Below are 15,763 nucleotides of genomic sequence, written 5' to 3' on the forward strand. Positions count from 1 at the left end.
AAAAAGAAGTTTCTTTTTACACACTTGAAAAATCCACAACTTTGTAATCAGTGGAGGAGGTGCTAGGCCAGAGACACCAACTTCTCTGCTGATTCCACTCTGCTCCCACACTGATCTCAGTCATCTTTTGTGGTACCCCATAACAGGCCCAGAATGTGGAACACAGAGCGTAGGTTTAGAGAAGGAAGGGACCTTGGAAGACATTTAGTCTAACCCCTTCATCTTACATATGAGGAAACAGGCCCAGAAAAGTGAAGTGAGTTTCTGAGGGAGTCAGCAATAGGCCCAGAACTAGAACATAGACTCCCTGATTCTAATTTTTAGTGGGAAGAAGAAAAAGTAGGTGGGAGTGCTATAATCACACACACACACACACACACACACACACACACACACACACACTGATTTTGATGGCAAGAGAAGAAGAAGGTTGCCCATGGCTTTGGGCAATGTACTTAAACTCTCTGGGCCCCAATTTCTTCATCTTTAAGATGAGATGACTCAAGTAGATGATCTCCGAAGCCTCTCCCAGTTCTAGATCCCATGACCCCAAGTAACCCAGGCCCGGATGTGGTCATTTGCTATCCCAGGGAGCCAAGTAGGTACAGATCAAAGGTTGTTAGGAAGCTCAGGGCCTTGAGCCAGGGCTTAGGGCGAAGCCAGATTTGGAAATTAGTACAAGAGAAAACCCAGGTGCTAAAATTCTGGGTTTGTTCCAAGGAAGAGCTTATGCCTCTGAGGGTTGACTCAGTAAGAAAGATAGAGGGTTTGGGCAACATTAGGTAGTGGAAAGAGCACTGAATTTAGTGTTGTGAATCCTTGTGACTTTGAGTACTGCACCCTAATTCTCTGGTCCTCCTATGTCGAATGAGAGGGTCAGAATTAGATGATCTCTGAGGTCCCCTTCTGATTCTAAATTACATGGTCCAAAATAGGAACTTGGTTCTCAAGAGAGAGGAGACCCTGACAAAATAATATAATACCAATTAATCCCATAAGAGAAGAAAGGGTGAGCTGCATCTAAAACGAGGGTCTTAACCTGGGATTCATGAACTTGTTTTGTTAATATGTTGATGATTTTATTTTAGTATAATTGGTTTCCTTTGGAATCCTGTATGATTTATTTTCTACATTTAAAAAACATTCTTCTGAAAGAATGGGTTTCACCAGAGTGCTGGAGGGGTCCAGGCCACAAAAATTAAGAACCCCTGATATAAATAGAGACATGTGGTTGCAAAGGGAATCTTTTCAGTGGACTCAGTGCAAAAGAAATAAGTACCCAAAAATGAAGCAGGAATAAGTAACCAAGGGAGAATACAAAAAAAAAGCATGTCCATCCTTGACAGAATAGTGACAGAAAAGCTTAGAACCCCCAATGGATTGAGGCTGGGAGGAAATGATAAGGACAGGAAAAGGGCATCACAGACCCTTCTGGAAGTCTGGTGAAACCTATATTCTCAGAATAATGTGTTTAAAATACAGAAAATTAAGCACATGGGATTATAAAGGAATCCAATTATATTGAAATACAGCCATCAACAGATACTTTTTAAAATAAGTTCATGAACCCCAGGCTGAGAGCTCCATGCTTTAGATCCATAGAATGTGCCTTCTCTTTTAAAAAGCTGAATTGGGGGCCCTTGAAGTCACATTCTTCTGCAATCTGACCTCATCCAGGTGTGGAGGTTGCTTTGGATTCTCAAAGACTATGCCAGCAGAACACCAGACCTGGTGACGTACAGTACTTAGGACAGTGTCTAGCACATAGTAGGTGCGTCATCAATATTTATTGACTGACTGACTGACACTGGATGGGCATCGTCTGAGGACCAGCCTAGCAGAGGGAAAAAGAGGCTCCTCTATGGAGATCTGGCCACTGAAGGATAAATGAAATGGAAAGGAAGATAGCAATTCATGAAGATGTTTTAGGAAGACCTAGAGAAGGGGCTATGAGGCTGTATTAGCAGCACTACTGAAATTCCAGATCTGTGAGTCTTGAGGTTCATGAAAGTAAGGAGCCAGGGCAGCCAAGGTGGCAGAGTGGATAAAGCACCAGCCCTGGATTCAGAAGGACCTGAGTTAAATCTGGCCTCAGACACCTTGACACTTACTAGCTGTATGACCCTGGGCAAGTCACTTAACCCCAATTGCCTCACTAAAAAAAAGAAAGAAAGAAAGAAAGTAAGGAGCCAGTTCCCTGGCTTAAGTGGCCAGCAAATATGTTTAGATGATGACAAAGTACTAGACTTAGAGTTAGGAAGAGTTGAATTCAAATCTAGCCTTGACATTTACTAGCTATGTAACCCTGTTTAAACTCTCTGCCTCAGTTACTTCATCTGTAAAATGGAGGTAATAATAATAATAGCACTACCTCCCAGGATTGTTGTGAAGCCCAAATGAGATAATATATGTGGAGTGCTTTACAAACTCTAAATGCTCTATAAATGTAGCAATAATGATGGTGAGATAGAAGAACCCCAAACTACTCACCTATTTTGTTTAGCCTTCTCTATTAAGCAGATCAAGCTTCAAACTAGAATCAGGAAGGAAAAAAAAATGATTAAGAAAGAATAAAGCCAAGGAAGTAAGGAGATGCTTCAATACTTAAATGAGTTGGCTCTCCTGACTTGGGAAAATTATCTACAGGATCCCAAAACAGTTTGCATATTTGAGCAGCATTGTGACATGACAGTGGGTGGTGGAACTACAGTCAGGAAAGCCAGGGTTCAAATCTTTCCTCTGCCCCTTACTAACAGCATGACCATTGGCAAAGTATTTAAACTTTCTGAGCTCTTAATTTACCATCTGTAAAATGATGATAATAATACCCTCCATAATTTCCTCATTAGTGGTTGTGAGGTTCAAAGGAGACCATAGAAATGTCTTGTGCTCTTACTATGATGGAATCTTTGACTCAAAAGATCTGGGCTCAAGCCTTTGTATATATCCCCTTTACCACGAATCCATTCTCTGAGCCTCTATTCCTCACCCATCAAATGCAGATTAGAACACATGCACTGCCTACTCAACCAGAGAATGCTTTGTAAAACTAAAGGGCTAGCTATCAAGAGGCATTCATTAAGTGCCCTTACTATGTCAGGTACAGGCTTAGGTGCTAGGAATATAAAATACAAAGAAAGAGACAATCCCTCAAGGAATTTGCATTCTACTTAAGAAATTCTACTATAAAACTAGGAGTAATAATAAGTGGTGGTGGTGGTGGTAGTGGTGGTAGTAGTGGTAGTGGTCACCGTCGTCATCATCGTCATCATGGACTTGACCCCACTATTAATCAGCTAAGGAGCTTTGATCTACTGTCTTCCCAACCTGGGCTGGTTCATCCCTTCTAGCCTCATGACCTCCCACTCGCCCAGGGCTCACAATATTAGTACCAGACTTACTTTCGACACTCAATGTCAGCTCACTGCAGCTCACAACTCTTGAACTCAATCAATCCCAGCAGCCTCAGTCTCCCCAGTGACAGGAATTATAAGGCATGTGCCAAAATGCCTGACATCCTGATTTTCAAAGGAAGAGCAAATGAATCTCAGAAACTCCTAAGAGATGAGCGTTGGTTCCCAGAACAATTATCAAAGATATGATTAAAGGTGATGGTTTGTGGGGACTTAGTATTAGGAGCTCAGTAGACAGCATAGAGCCAGCAAGAAAAGTCAAATTAACCTCATTTCCTTTTATAATAGGGTTACCATCCTGAGAGATCAGGGGAATGTTGTAGATACTGGGTATCTGGATTTCAGCAAAGCTTTTGACAGTATCTCATGATATTCTTATGGGCAACATTGAGAGATGTGGACTGGATACAGTTGTGCTCTGGATCATATACTACTTTTAATATACCAATGTCAGATTGGAGACAAGTCCCTAGTGGGCTGCCTCAAGGACCCATTCTGGGTCCTTTACCCTTTAACATTCTTATCAGTTATTTGGATGAAAGTAGAGAAGGTACAACTAGCCTGTTTCCATAATTACATGAAGCTGAGACAGCTAAGTAATATTTTTAATAGTTATAAACATTCTTATTTAAAGTTTTGAGTTCCAAATTCCATCCCTCCTTCCCTTCTCCCCTTCCCCCTCCCTGAGGCAGTAAACAATTAGATATAGGTAATATGTACAATTATGTGAAACATTACCATATTAGTCATTTTGTATAAGAAAGCCTGAATAAAAGAAAAAATAAAGTGAAAATAGCATGTTTCAGTCTCTGTTCAATTCATATCAGTTCTTTCTTTGGAGGTGGATAATATGCTTTATCATTAGTCCTTTAGGATTGTCTTGGATCATTGTATTGCTGAAAATCACTAAATCATTCACAATATTTCATCAAACAATAATGCTGTCTCTGTGCACAACATTCTCCTGGTTCTGCTCACTTCACTATACATCAGTTCATGCAAGTCTTTCCAGGCCTTTCTGAAATCATCCTGCTTGTCATTTCTTATAGCACAATAATATTCCATCACTATCATACACCACAGCTTGTTTAGCCATTCCCCAATTTAATGGCCATTCCTTTGATTTCCAATTCCATCACAAAAAGAGCTGCTATAAATATTTTTGTACACACACTTTCAACACTAAGATCTCTGAAGTCAAATTCTAGAATCTGGCAGCTAGAGGGGAATTGAGAAACCCTCCAGCTCAATGCCTAGTGCACACAGTGCATGTTGTTTTTAACACAGTACATGTTTAATGAATAGTTGTTGGAAAGACTGGAAGAGATGGATGGACTTGTCATAGGTGATAAGGGGCAGGGCTGGGATTAGAACGTGGGCTCTCTCACCTCCCAGGCCAGTGCATTTTGCTACTTCCCCTGGAGCTATGGCAATAGGGATAAAACAAGCCACACCGTTGAAGAATGAACAAATTAGGGTATGGAGGATGAAGAAGAAGAAGTTGATATTGGTACTACTCATCTGAAGACCGTCAAAGAGCACAGGCAGGCATCTGTTATATTGCCTCTGCTTCTTCCCTCCCCTCTCCTCCATCTCTGTTCCCTACCATCCCCCACCTATCCCCAACTGCAGCTCCTTTACCTCTATTGTTTCTGAGGTCAGTGTTGGCTTAATATAAGAACTTCCTAACAATTGTAGCTGTCTAAAATTGGCTCATATTCTTTGGGGGGGGGCAGGGCAATGAGGGTTAAGTGACATACCCAGGGTCACACAGCTAGTAAGTGGCAAGTGTCCGAGGCCAGATTTGAACTCAGGTCCTCCTGAATCCAGGGCTGGTGCTTTATCCACTGTGCCACCTAGCTGGCCCACCCGAGCTGTCTAAAATTGAGAAAAGGATGCTTTGTGAAGAAGGGATCTCCCTGTCCCCGGGAGTATTCAAGCAGAGGCTCGATAAGCCCCATTGCCACTTCCATCTTTGAGGTTCCAGCATTCTATGAGTCTCTGCCAAGCAGTAGCGATCTGACAGAAGACTGGTCCAGAACTCCTGATGGGCTCCCGAAGTCAAAGACAAGATGAACTACCTGGGAGAGAACCTCCCTGAACCTCCCACCGCTATCTCTACCCTTGGTCAGATAGCCAAAGCCTCCCTGTCTTTCTCTTCATTATCACAGTGTATCAGAGACCTTGAAATCAGATACCCAAGGGACTAGGCCTTGCTCTGCCACCAACTTGCTGCATGAACTTGGCCAAGCCTGGGGCTCAGTTTCACCCTTTGTAAAATAATGTTATCGGACTATACTGTTTCTACAATCCCTTCTGGCTCTTAAGTTCTTATCCTCAACCCAGACTCTAGCCCATGGAGTATTTCTAAAGGGCTGTGTGTGTGTGTGTGTGTGTGTGTGTGTGTGTGTGTGTGTGTATGTAACAATAAGTGTTGAAACTGGGAGACCAATTTCTTCTCCCCCCACCCCCCAGGCATCAAGCTTAGTGATTTTTTCACTATACCACAAAGGAAAGAGGAAGGGAAAGAAGGGAGTTACAAACGGCGTGTGTCCTGTGGGGTAGGGAAGGGTTCCTTTCAGAATGACATAGGCTAACAGAATTGGGTTAGCTAAGATGAGCTTTCCCCTAGACCTTCCGGTCCCACGGTCACGGCCTAGGGAAGAGGCAGAGTTATGTGACCACTGTGGAGAACCTGGGAGGAAGAACACTCCCTTGAGACAAACCACCCCTGATAGAGCCATAAATGGGAGGCTAAGAGTGTAATTCAAGTGTATGTGAAATATATGACCTTTTTTAAACCTTGCTGTAGCTCACACACCAAACAAGATTTCTTTCTCAAGCTCACCATAAAATTATATATATATATTTATATATATATATATATATGTGATATGATATGTAAAACCATAAAACCAATCACCTATTGGTCCTCCATTGAGGTCACCCCCCCCCTTCCCATCTGAGAGAGCTTGGGTTTCCTGGGAGACAGTTACCTTCAGGGGCTATCCGGACCAATAGACCGGGCTGAGTTGCAACTGAGAACTCAAGAGACCAACAGTACAAGCTGCTATGATATTTTATTTGAAATAGAATTGCATATAAAAAAGAATGTACAATAATTAACCAGAATTAGCTCATTTCATATTATACATGACAGCAGTTTTGGACAAAGAAAAACCCTCATCCATTTCTAGGAGGAGGCAAAAAAAACTCAGAGCATCCACGTGGCCTTCAAGCTTCATGGAAGAAAGTTGCTTTCATTAAAAATTAAGTTAGCCATGGAGATTCAGTTTCTTGGTGATCTGGAAAAGAACAAGCTCTGGTTACTAGCCTGCAATCACTGACCCAATAGCTTCCACTCCCAGCTAGGACTTGGAAGAAGCAAATCTTATTTTTGAAAATACTGTTTTTAACAATAATAACCTTTGGGTTTGGAATAAAATTAGATTGGAAAAGAATGCTGGAATCTCAGAGTTGGCAGGAACCTTAGTGGGCATTCAGCCCAACCTCCCTCTCTTCCTCAACTCCATAGAAAGAACTGATGGATTTGGAGTCAGAACTGGCTCTAGAACTTTCGACCAATGTGACATCGAGCAAGTTACTTAATATCTCATGGCTCCCCAATTTCTTCTATAGAATGATCAGGTTGCACGAAGTGACCTCTTACTTCTCCTCTAGCTCTGGATCCTGTAATCCTAAGAAATGAAGGCATAAGGAAACCCCCTCCACAGTGAAGCTGCCTTGATCTTAGCACTCACCATCCTCCTGGGTTCAGCCTGATACCTAGATGTCTCTCCGTCGTCTGCCGAATGCTTTAGCCCCGACGTTGGTTGGCACGAAGTCACTCTTGGCCACTCCTCCTGACCTGCTTAGGAAATCGGCCAGCCGGTGGGTCACACAGGTGGCAGTGTTGCAGCCTCGCTTCTGAGCAGTAATGCTGATTTTCAGAAGGAAAAAGAAGTGTCAGCCTCTACCCCAAGGACCCCGTTTGGGCCTTACTATGGGGAGATGCAGAAGCCAGAGTAGGTTAAAGCTACAATATGGCATAACAATAGGGGGTTGCTCTAAACTTGGTTACCAGCACTGAAGATCATAATGAGGACTCCTGAGAAGGAAGATGTTCCCTAGAGCCCCTTTGAGGTACTCCTCTGTGGTAAAAAGTTTTAACAGTCAGTTAGATAATGGAGAGACACCAGGTTTTTTTTTTTTTTAGGACCACCCCTTTGGGGAGAGAGACCGAGTCAAGTGCGTGCTGTTAACTGAGAGCCAGGCCGAGTCAAACTCCAGTCCACGTCTGTCTGTGCAGCGCAGCCAGGAGACCATCGGAGCAGGAAAAAGGGCCCCACTTCTGTTCTCTCCTTTTAAGCTCGCACCCCGGAAATCGAGTGCTCAGCAGGCAATCTGGCGTGCGTCGCAGGCGGACTGGTGTGCATAGCTCATGCTGTTGGTCTCCTCCCCAAAAGGGTGGTCCTAAAAAAAAAAAAAACTGGCGTCTCTCCATTATCTAACCGACTGTTAAAACTTTTTACCACACCTCCCATGATTTCTGGGATTCTACAGTGAAAAATGCAGAGCCTACTTTATACCATCACCCACAGGCTAAAATTCTTTTCTTTTTTGCTGGGCTCTCCACGGGTTCTCCTCCCTGCCCTGCCTTCCCCTCTCCCCCTCCCCAAGAACCTTGTTCAGTAAAGACCTAAGAATAAGAAGAGCAATCTCTGGTGCCATTGCTCAGTTAGATATAGCAATCTACTTGTAGCTGATCCAAACATCTCAGCACATCTCTCTTTTGTGCCCTTCCTGTAATAAACACGCACAGCTCCCATAACACACAAGAGCAAGGAGAGTCGCATCCTTTCAGCCTCTCCACTGACTTCCCCAGGGCCACACCCCCAGCCACATACCATAGGGAAAAGGCCTTACCTGAAGGGGTCCCCATAAGCACAGAGATTGCTGAGTCACCTTTCAATGAGTCCTTGCTTACCTGCTCTATAGCCCAGGCTTGTCCCAAAGGCTGAGCTACAGGAAAAGCTTTTGGCCAAATAGTGTGTTCAGCCATCTATGAACTCAGACTAACTCTGAGGTCCCTTGAGTCTAACTCTCAATGAGACCATAAGATTTGAGGGAGAGGGGGAAAGGGAACAAGACCAAAGCAATCAACATGACAGCTGTGAGCCTTTTAAAAAAGGTTTATTCAACATGGCTAAGCAGGGAAGCTGTGCCCAGCAGTACAATGTGAAACCAAAGGCTGAAAGGTCCTAGATGAGGAGTTGTACCCCTGGCAGCATTTTCAGATTGATTCACTGATTAGGTAAAAGTCTGAGCCTGACTTCATTTGTGCATGACCTTTGCCCTTCTCACTCTAAAGCCTCAAATATTCTCTGTCAGCAATTGTATCTAGTGAACACAGCAGAAACAGACATCGTATTTTTTAAAACAATACGTGCATCAAGGTAAAGACAGGAAGGAAGGAAAGGAGATAGGAAGTTAAGAAGAGAACATGGGAAAAGGCAGAAAGCCAAGCGAGTCTAGTTGTTCCCCAGGGCATCCTCATAACGGTCATTCTCCAGGTCGCTCAGCACATCCCGTTTCTTGCCAGGTGTTCGAGCCCCGACGTCAGTGCGAGTATAAGTGTGCAGCCTGTGCAGTTCCTGCGAGAGCTTGCCCAGCAAACAGGTACTCAGATTACTGCACCGCTTAGCTCTAGGTCTGTCCAGGCTGCAGGGAAAAAACATGCGAGAAGGTAACATGCGATGGTAACGTGCGTTTGCCCTTTACGCTAAGTTTAGACTGATTTCATGCAAAGGGCTGAGGTTGTTGGGGAGAGAGGGAAGACATCAGGATCATAGGGCTTGGGAGGTTTTGTAGAGAGAAACCATATACTCGGAGTTAGGGGGACACAGTCCGAGTGAGAGACAATGCCAGTTGAAAAAGAAAGGGTAAATAGATGCACCTTGACCTAGAGCTAGCACGGAAAATTTTTTTCTAAGACATTCATCATGCTTGTCAGCCTATCATGCTCAGCACTAGGACTTCATTAAAGAGGATGCAAAGGGCTCACATGCCTCTGGCCTGGAGGATGCTGAGGAAAGGGGAAGAGGGGAATTGGAGCTAGACTCCATGCCTCTGGGCAGCATGCATCATTGCAACAGAGAATCTAGGAGCAACTGCTGGGCCTGATCTACAAACATACCTGTGAAACTGCTAAATTTTAATATCGCCCTTTCTTTGCCAAGTCCAACTCACCCTCTAGTGACATTTTTGGTGTGTCATTAAGATTTGCAAAAAGATAATTGGAAGTAGGTTAAAGGGGCAGGATTGGTCAGCAAACTTTTATCAAGTCATAGTGTTCATCCCCCACACTTCATGTTGACCATGCCTAAACCAGTTCTGATAGGTAAGGGTGGGATCCTTCATTCCATAGGCGTAGAAGGGGGAATCTCCGAGAGGAGATAGCAAATGTCTAGTTCCAGTTCTTAATAACTTTCACACACATGAAATCCTGCCTTGGGCCTGGCCTCCATCTCTCAGACTGCAGTTAGAGCCAGCTGCCTCTTACTCTGCCTTCAGTAGATACCTATAACAGCTGGTCCCCATCTCCTGGATAACAAGGACAGCCTAGAGCAACTTCTGGCCAGATGTGTTCTTTTGTAAACATCATTGCAGGTTGGCTTGGAAAATAAATTAGCTCCCTTGTGTTAGCAGGAGGGAAAAGTTGAGCATCAGTGTTTGGGGCTGTGGCAGGTGGAAGGGGGCAACCCCCACCTGACTGGTTTTGTACTCTGCCAGCAAAGCTTACCTGTTGTCCTCAGTCACCTGATCCAGATCGTCAGCTTTCATCTGCACAAACTCCTTCACCAAAGCATTCAGCAGGTGCCGAGCTTCATCATCGCTGAGAGTCACATGGTCTGGCATGACAGATTCAAAACCAGGCCTAGGGGGAGAGGGGAACTCCTGCAATACAGGCCACTGGAGAGTGCTCCTGGGAGGGTGGGGGAAGCTTCTGGGGTGGGGCTTCCTCTTACCTGAATGGAGCAGCCTGGAGGCTGTCCATCTGGCACACAACCAAGGCAAAGAAAGCCAAAAAGGAGGAGATCTTTAGGAGGATCATGGTGTCCTCTCTGGAACAAGAGAGAAACAGAAACCTTTGGCCTCTTAGAATCACACCACGAACACGCCCCAACCCTTACTTCACAGTTCACTTAAATTGAGGGACTTCCAAGTATAGTGGAAACGTATTTATTAAACCCTTAATATTTTCCAAGCACTGGGCTAAGAGTTGGAACAGAAAGGCAAAACCATGGTTTCTGCCCTCAAGGAGTTTATTTGCTATTGTGGGGAGGAGGAAGGATGTCAATGACTACATCCATAATGGATAAGAAAGAACAGTGAGTGGGGAGCTAAGACACCTAGGTTCTAGTCCTAGTTCTCCTTGGACATCCTGCAGTGAGTCACCACCTCCCCAAGCTTCTGTTTCTTTGCTCTTTCCAGAATGGTAACAATAAGCCCTGCCCTTCCTAGTTAAAAAGGCTGATCAAATGAGCTAATGGCTGTGAAAATGTTTTCGAGATTGGAAGCACTGTAGGAAGGGAAAGGATTCTCATTAGTGTTAAGAAAACACCACTCCCCTCAGGGCATCTCTCTTTGCCCTGATTGGTATTATCACTGCCAATGGTCATGGAGAACAGGAGAGTCCAGCAAAAGCCATGTAAGTCTCTTCATTTGAGATACCTCTAAAAGACTGAGGAATAAGAAGCTGTTCATTAGCTATGTTCAATAGCTATTCCTTGCCTTTTTATGGGAAGTAGGGGGGTTGCTTCTACAGCCAGATCATTTTGTGACTTGATTTCAACAGGTGCCCTCAAAGGTCAACTTTACTAAAGACTTGCCCTGACTTTCTTAAATAGGAGTCTTGAATATGTCCTTTCCGGGAATTTAACTGAGAAAATATTTCTCCAATTAATTACCCATCTTTTCATTTTTACTTAAGAATAAATGCTGCTAGCCCCAGGAAAATGCACAAACCGCATATAGGTAGCATGTTATTTGCCCATTTAAGTAAGTTCATTCAAGCTGATTGGTGCCCCCTCTGATATTCAACATAGGATTTTTTATTTGAGCAAGTATTTTTTAAACAAAAATATCTCCAGAACGTATTAAAGTTAAGAAAATGTCTAAAGAAGCATGTACTAAAGACTCAGGGAATCATTCATAGACTTTCCTCCTTTTCCAAATAACATCTTTAGAATTGGTTTTCAGGGCCTTAGAGTTAAATTTGTTTCTGGTCAGATAATTAAGAATCACATCAAACCATAATCAAATAATTAAGAATACAGATATATTGGCTGGGGATGCCAGGAAAGGCAGCTTGCTACTGTTTTCATAGCAAAGAAGGGTCTGTGTCTGTGTGAGACCTTCGTGATTTGGGCTGCTACATTTTCTCAGCCATCTTTTTTTTTTTTTTTGCTTGCTCAAATACAATTCAATGCAAATACACTCATTTCAAAACCCTTGCTCGGGCTGACTTGACATAATCCAGAATTGTTCTAAAATTAAAGCTAAAATCATTGAAGAAAGACAGCTCCCGGGGTGGTTCTTAAAAGCCACAGGTAGCACAGTAGCCAAGCCACAGGTGGTAATATACATTATCTTTTGAACTTTCTGTCCCTTTAGGGGGAAAAAAAGTCTATCCCTTTTGAATGTCATAAGCACAATAATCTTCTCTGAACAGAAAAATTGCTAAAGAACACTGAAGCAAGAGAGCAAGCAAGAGAGAGACAAAGTTGGACAGTAAAGCATTTTTAAAAGCGCAATATAGGTTAGTGTTTATGAAAAGAGTTCACAGACATACATAGATAACACACACAATTTTAGATAGGAGAAAAGGTTCTCTTACCTGGGAGATCAAGGTTTCCTGAAGAACTGCAGCCCTTGGAGCTGAGGTGTTCCTTTCTGCCTGAGTTGAGTTTCTAATCCTGTTGCTGTCCAATGCTGAAGCCTCCCTGGTTTATATCTACCGCCAGGCAGATGAGTGTAGGCGGTTGAGCAGTCCTTGCCAGCCAATCAAAGGCAATCTTGACCAAACCAACCAATCTGAGGTAGGACTTGATAGCCTAGGTGCTCAAATGACGTCAGCCTCCAGTCATTCCAGTATCCCATTCACAAACCATGCCAGACATCTCCCTGTTTCATAGGCTTACATTTGCATTGAGGTCATTGCAATGAAAAAGAGAGAGAGAGAGAAGGGGGGAGGGGGAAAGATAAGAAAAATTGGGGAAGGGAAGAGCAAAACTCTAAAAGTTAATTAAAAGTAAGGGAGATTGTTTGACGTCATGAGTAATGGAAAGATACACTTTCCTGGCCTCCTAAGGCAAGGTGAGGACCACATCTCTTTTAACGGGCACTTCATGGGACAGATTAGTGAAGGTCCTTAATGCAAGTGACATCTATAGCAAAAAGACATACATTGCAAAGGGATCCGTAACTGAGAAAATGTTTGTGTGAAAACAATGTTTTTTCACTACATCTCCTAACTGTGGGCAGAGAGGCCTATCACATAACACCAGGGACTGGGCTGTGAGCAGCATGCCCAAAAGCCAGCTAAGGCAGCCAGAAGCCCTGGTAGCTGGAGACATTCTGAGCCTACTGGTCTCTGGATTTTTTGGATGAAAGTGTCCATGGCTGGATAGCTAACAGGGAAAATGTGGTGAGGAGTCCTGAATGAAAAAGGGAGACTGAACTAGCTGATCTCCCATTCTGTGGGGCTATGCCACTCTTACCACCAGCACTACCACCAGCACTACCACCACCACCATAGTTGGTTTATATAGTGGTTCTTTTAACTTTCCATGTAGCCACTAGCACTTGCTGCTATTGACTAAAATGTTTTGTTTACAACTCCACTGCCCTTCCCCCTTTCATTAGCTTATTAGGCATCTAGCTGGTCGAGTGTAAGGAAAGAGTATTTAATGAGTTTTTTTTTTTTAAAAAGTAATCTGACTTTGGGGATCCCAGGAGTCAAGGTAAGACTCCCTAAGCCTCATTGGACACCAACGCCCCTCTCCACATCAGGCCAGACCCTGTGAAGGTCAGAATTCAAAGGGAATTCAGACTTTATCTAATCATTAGTGTCATGGCTTCAACTAGAACCCAGATTAACGGCTCTACAGCACAGCTGTACGGCCCGAACCCACTCAGAGGGAGCATAGAGCGAAGGAGCAGACCCTGACACAGACACCCAAAGTATTCGGGGAACCCACCCCGACTGGACTAAGTCTGAGTGTCTGTCTCTCTCTCCCACTGACCCAGAGAGGCAAGGATTCTCTAGGCCTCTTGAGCTACGCTTGCCGGGCTCCCACCGTCAGCGTCTGGCTCCCCAGAGAAAGGGAAACCTGTTCCCCTCAGCTTCCAGATTGCTCTTCCTCAGGGTCGAACCTCTGCCCTCGGATGCACTGGTAACCTGTTGGAAAGCAGAACACTTATCGGTGCCTTTGCGTGAGTGTCCCCGTGAGCTTCGCTCCAGGGCTCTTGCTCTGGAGAAGGCAATCATCCCAAGGAGAAAAGGAAAAAGAGAGACCATCCTGTTGTCTCATCTGTTCTTGGGAAGCTCCAGCGCCGATCACCCCGCATTTAAAGGGCTGAGTCTCCAGGCTTTGGCTTCTCTTGGTGTGTTCTCCCGAGTCCCTCCAGCTTCCCGGATCTCCAGGCTTGCTTTCTCCCTTCCTCTGGATGGCGGACGTGGGACAAGGTAAGGCTACTTCCCACCGGCTTGAGCCCAGGCGGCTCCCCCAAACTCTGAGAGGGTGGGGTTCCTGGCAGCAAAGAAGCGCATTGCTTCAGCAGCTCCCCGGAGCTGTCATAGCTGAAGCGCTAACCTCCCTAAATCCTTCCTCGACGCAACCCCTACCTCCGGCTCCAGCTGCCTCCGCAATACGGAGTCCGAGAGCTCTCGGTTTGCACTGGGGCCGGATGCCTCGGGGGTCTCTTTGCAGAAATGCCCGGGAGGGCAGGAAACGCCCCTTTGTTACTCCCCCTGTAACCTCCCCCTGTGCTTCCCCACAAGTCGGGTCCCATGTCTAGGACGATGGACCGGCTTCTTCCAAGAGTCTGCCCTTGGGATGGAAGGAACAAACGGATTAGAGACGGAAAGTTGTGAGCAGTTAGTAGTCCCGCTCCTGCACACACACTTTGCCGGTTCTCAACCTAGGGAGAAGCGAGTTTTCTCAGAGCCGGCCCGTCTCCCTGCCTTCCCTCCCCTCCCCGTCGCCCTGGTGCAGGGACCTCGGGCTGTCCAGTACTAGAATTAACTTTTGTCACCTATACTCTAAGGGATGCTGAGCAGACTCTTGTTCCTTTGCTAGTGCGCCTTGGTGACTACGACTGTGTGTGTGTAAACGCTCCTGGGAATATGTGTGTGTTTGGCAGTGGACGCGCGCGCGGGTGCGGTGCGCGCTCTGCATCCGAGCATCCTGGGCTCTGGCCGACTGCAGCGCTCCCCGGGAGAGCAGGAGCTAACCCGCGGCTTTCGGGGAGCAGGACGGGGAACCGCGCGCTCGGGAGCCCGGGGTGAGGAGCGAGCAGCAGAGGCGCGGCCGGCGCTATGGCCTGAGCCGGAGCAAGATGAACAGCAGGTTAGATGAATTCGAGAATGAGGTCGGTCCCGAGCACACCTGGGTTCTGCAAATACCCTCCCAGTGTTTGTGACAGAAAGAGGACTAAGGTGGCATTTTGACGGCTTCAGCTTCCCCTCTGCTCCCGGTTGGGCTTTGCGCTACCGTAAGTGCAGGGGCGTGGCGTCCGTCTCCGGCCGTTCGTCTATATGTCTTTGTCCATCTCTGTCTATATGTCTGTCTGGCTATATGTCTGCAGTCTCTGTCTATATGTCTATTCGTCTGCATGTCCGTCTGTCTATATGCCTGCCCGTCTGTCTGTGCCCCGAGGTAGCTCTGCGCTGGGAACCCTTTGACGCCTGACCCCACTTTGCACTCGGCCAACGCCGGAAGAAAAGACGGCTGGCGACTTTGCGGAGGATTGGGGCGAGGGAGATGTTCCCCTGCTGGCTGAGCGGGAGGGAAAAAGGTGAAAAGGCGAACCCGCCGGGCGCCCGGGGTTCCATCCAGACCAGGAGCTGTCCCTTTGGGCAGTTAAGGAAGTCGGGGACATTTGCTCACTCTGGTCGTCCGGGGCCGACCAGGCGTCTTTACAATAGTCATTTCCAGATTGCCAAGTGTAGCGGGAAGTTTCTACTTTGAAAGAACTCACTCATTCCGCCCTTGCATGCCCTTCATTCTTGGACCTAGGAACCTAGAAAGCTACTCTTCTTCGTACCTCCCACCCCCAACCATCCG

The 15,763-nt window shown here is 45.6% G+C and overlaps 1 protein-coding gene across 2 annotated transcripts; it reads right to left on the minus strand.

Moving 5' to 3' along the window:
* Positions 1-6,501: 6,501 nt before the first annotated feature.
* Positions 6,502-12,419, minus strand: CALCB (calcitonin related polypeptide beta). 2 transcript variants are annotated; one of them, XM_043972889.1, is made up of 5 exons: positions 12,313-12,419; positions 10,442-10,537; positions 10,216-10,350; positions 7,175-7,353; positions 6,502-6,718 (listed from the first exon to the last, which is right to left on the minus strand). In XM_043972889.1, exons 2-4 carry the CDS (start codon positions 10,525-10,527, stop codon positions 7,200-7,202), a joined length of 375 nt encoding a protein of 124 aa, XP_043828824.1. In that variant the 5' UTR covers positions 10,528-10,537; positions 12,313-12,419; the 3' UTR covers positions 6,502-6,718; positions 7,175-7,199. The 2 variants fall into 2 exon arrangements, with proteins under 2 accessions (XP_043828824.1, XP_043828823.1); XM_043972888.1 differs by lacking the exons at positions 6,502-6,718; positions 7,175-7,353 and adding an exon at positions 8,747-9,134.
* Positions 12,420-15,763: the final 3,344 nt, after the last annotated feature.

The sequence above is a fragment of the Dromiciops gliroides genome, chromosome 6 (genome assembly GCF_019393635.1).
Source record: "Dromiciops gliroides isolate mDroGli1 chromosome 6, mDroGli1.pri, whole genome shotgun sequence".
NCBI lineage: Eukaryota > Metazoa > Chordata > Mammalia > Microbiotheria > Microbiotheriidae > Dromiciops > Dromiciops gliroides.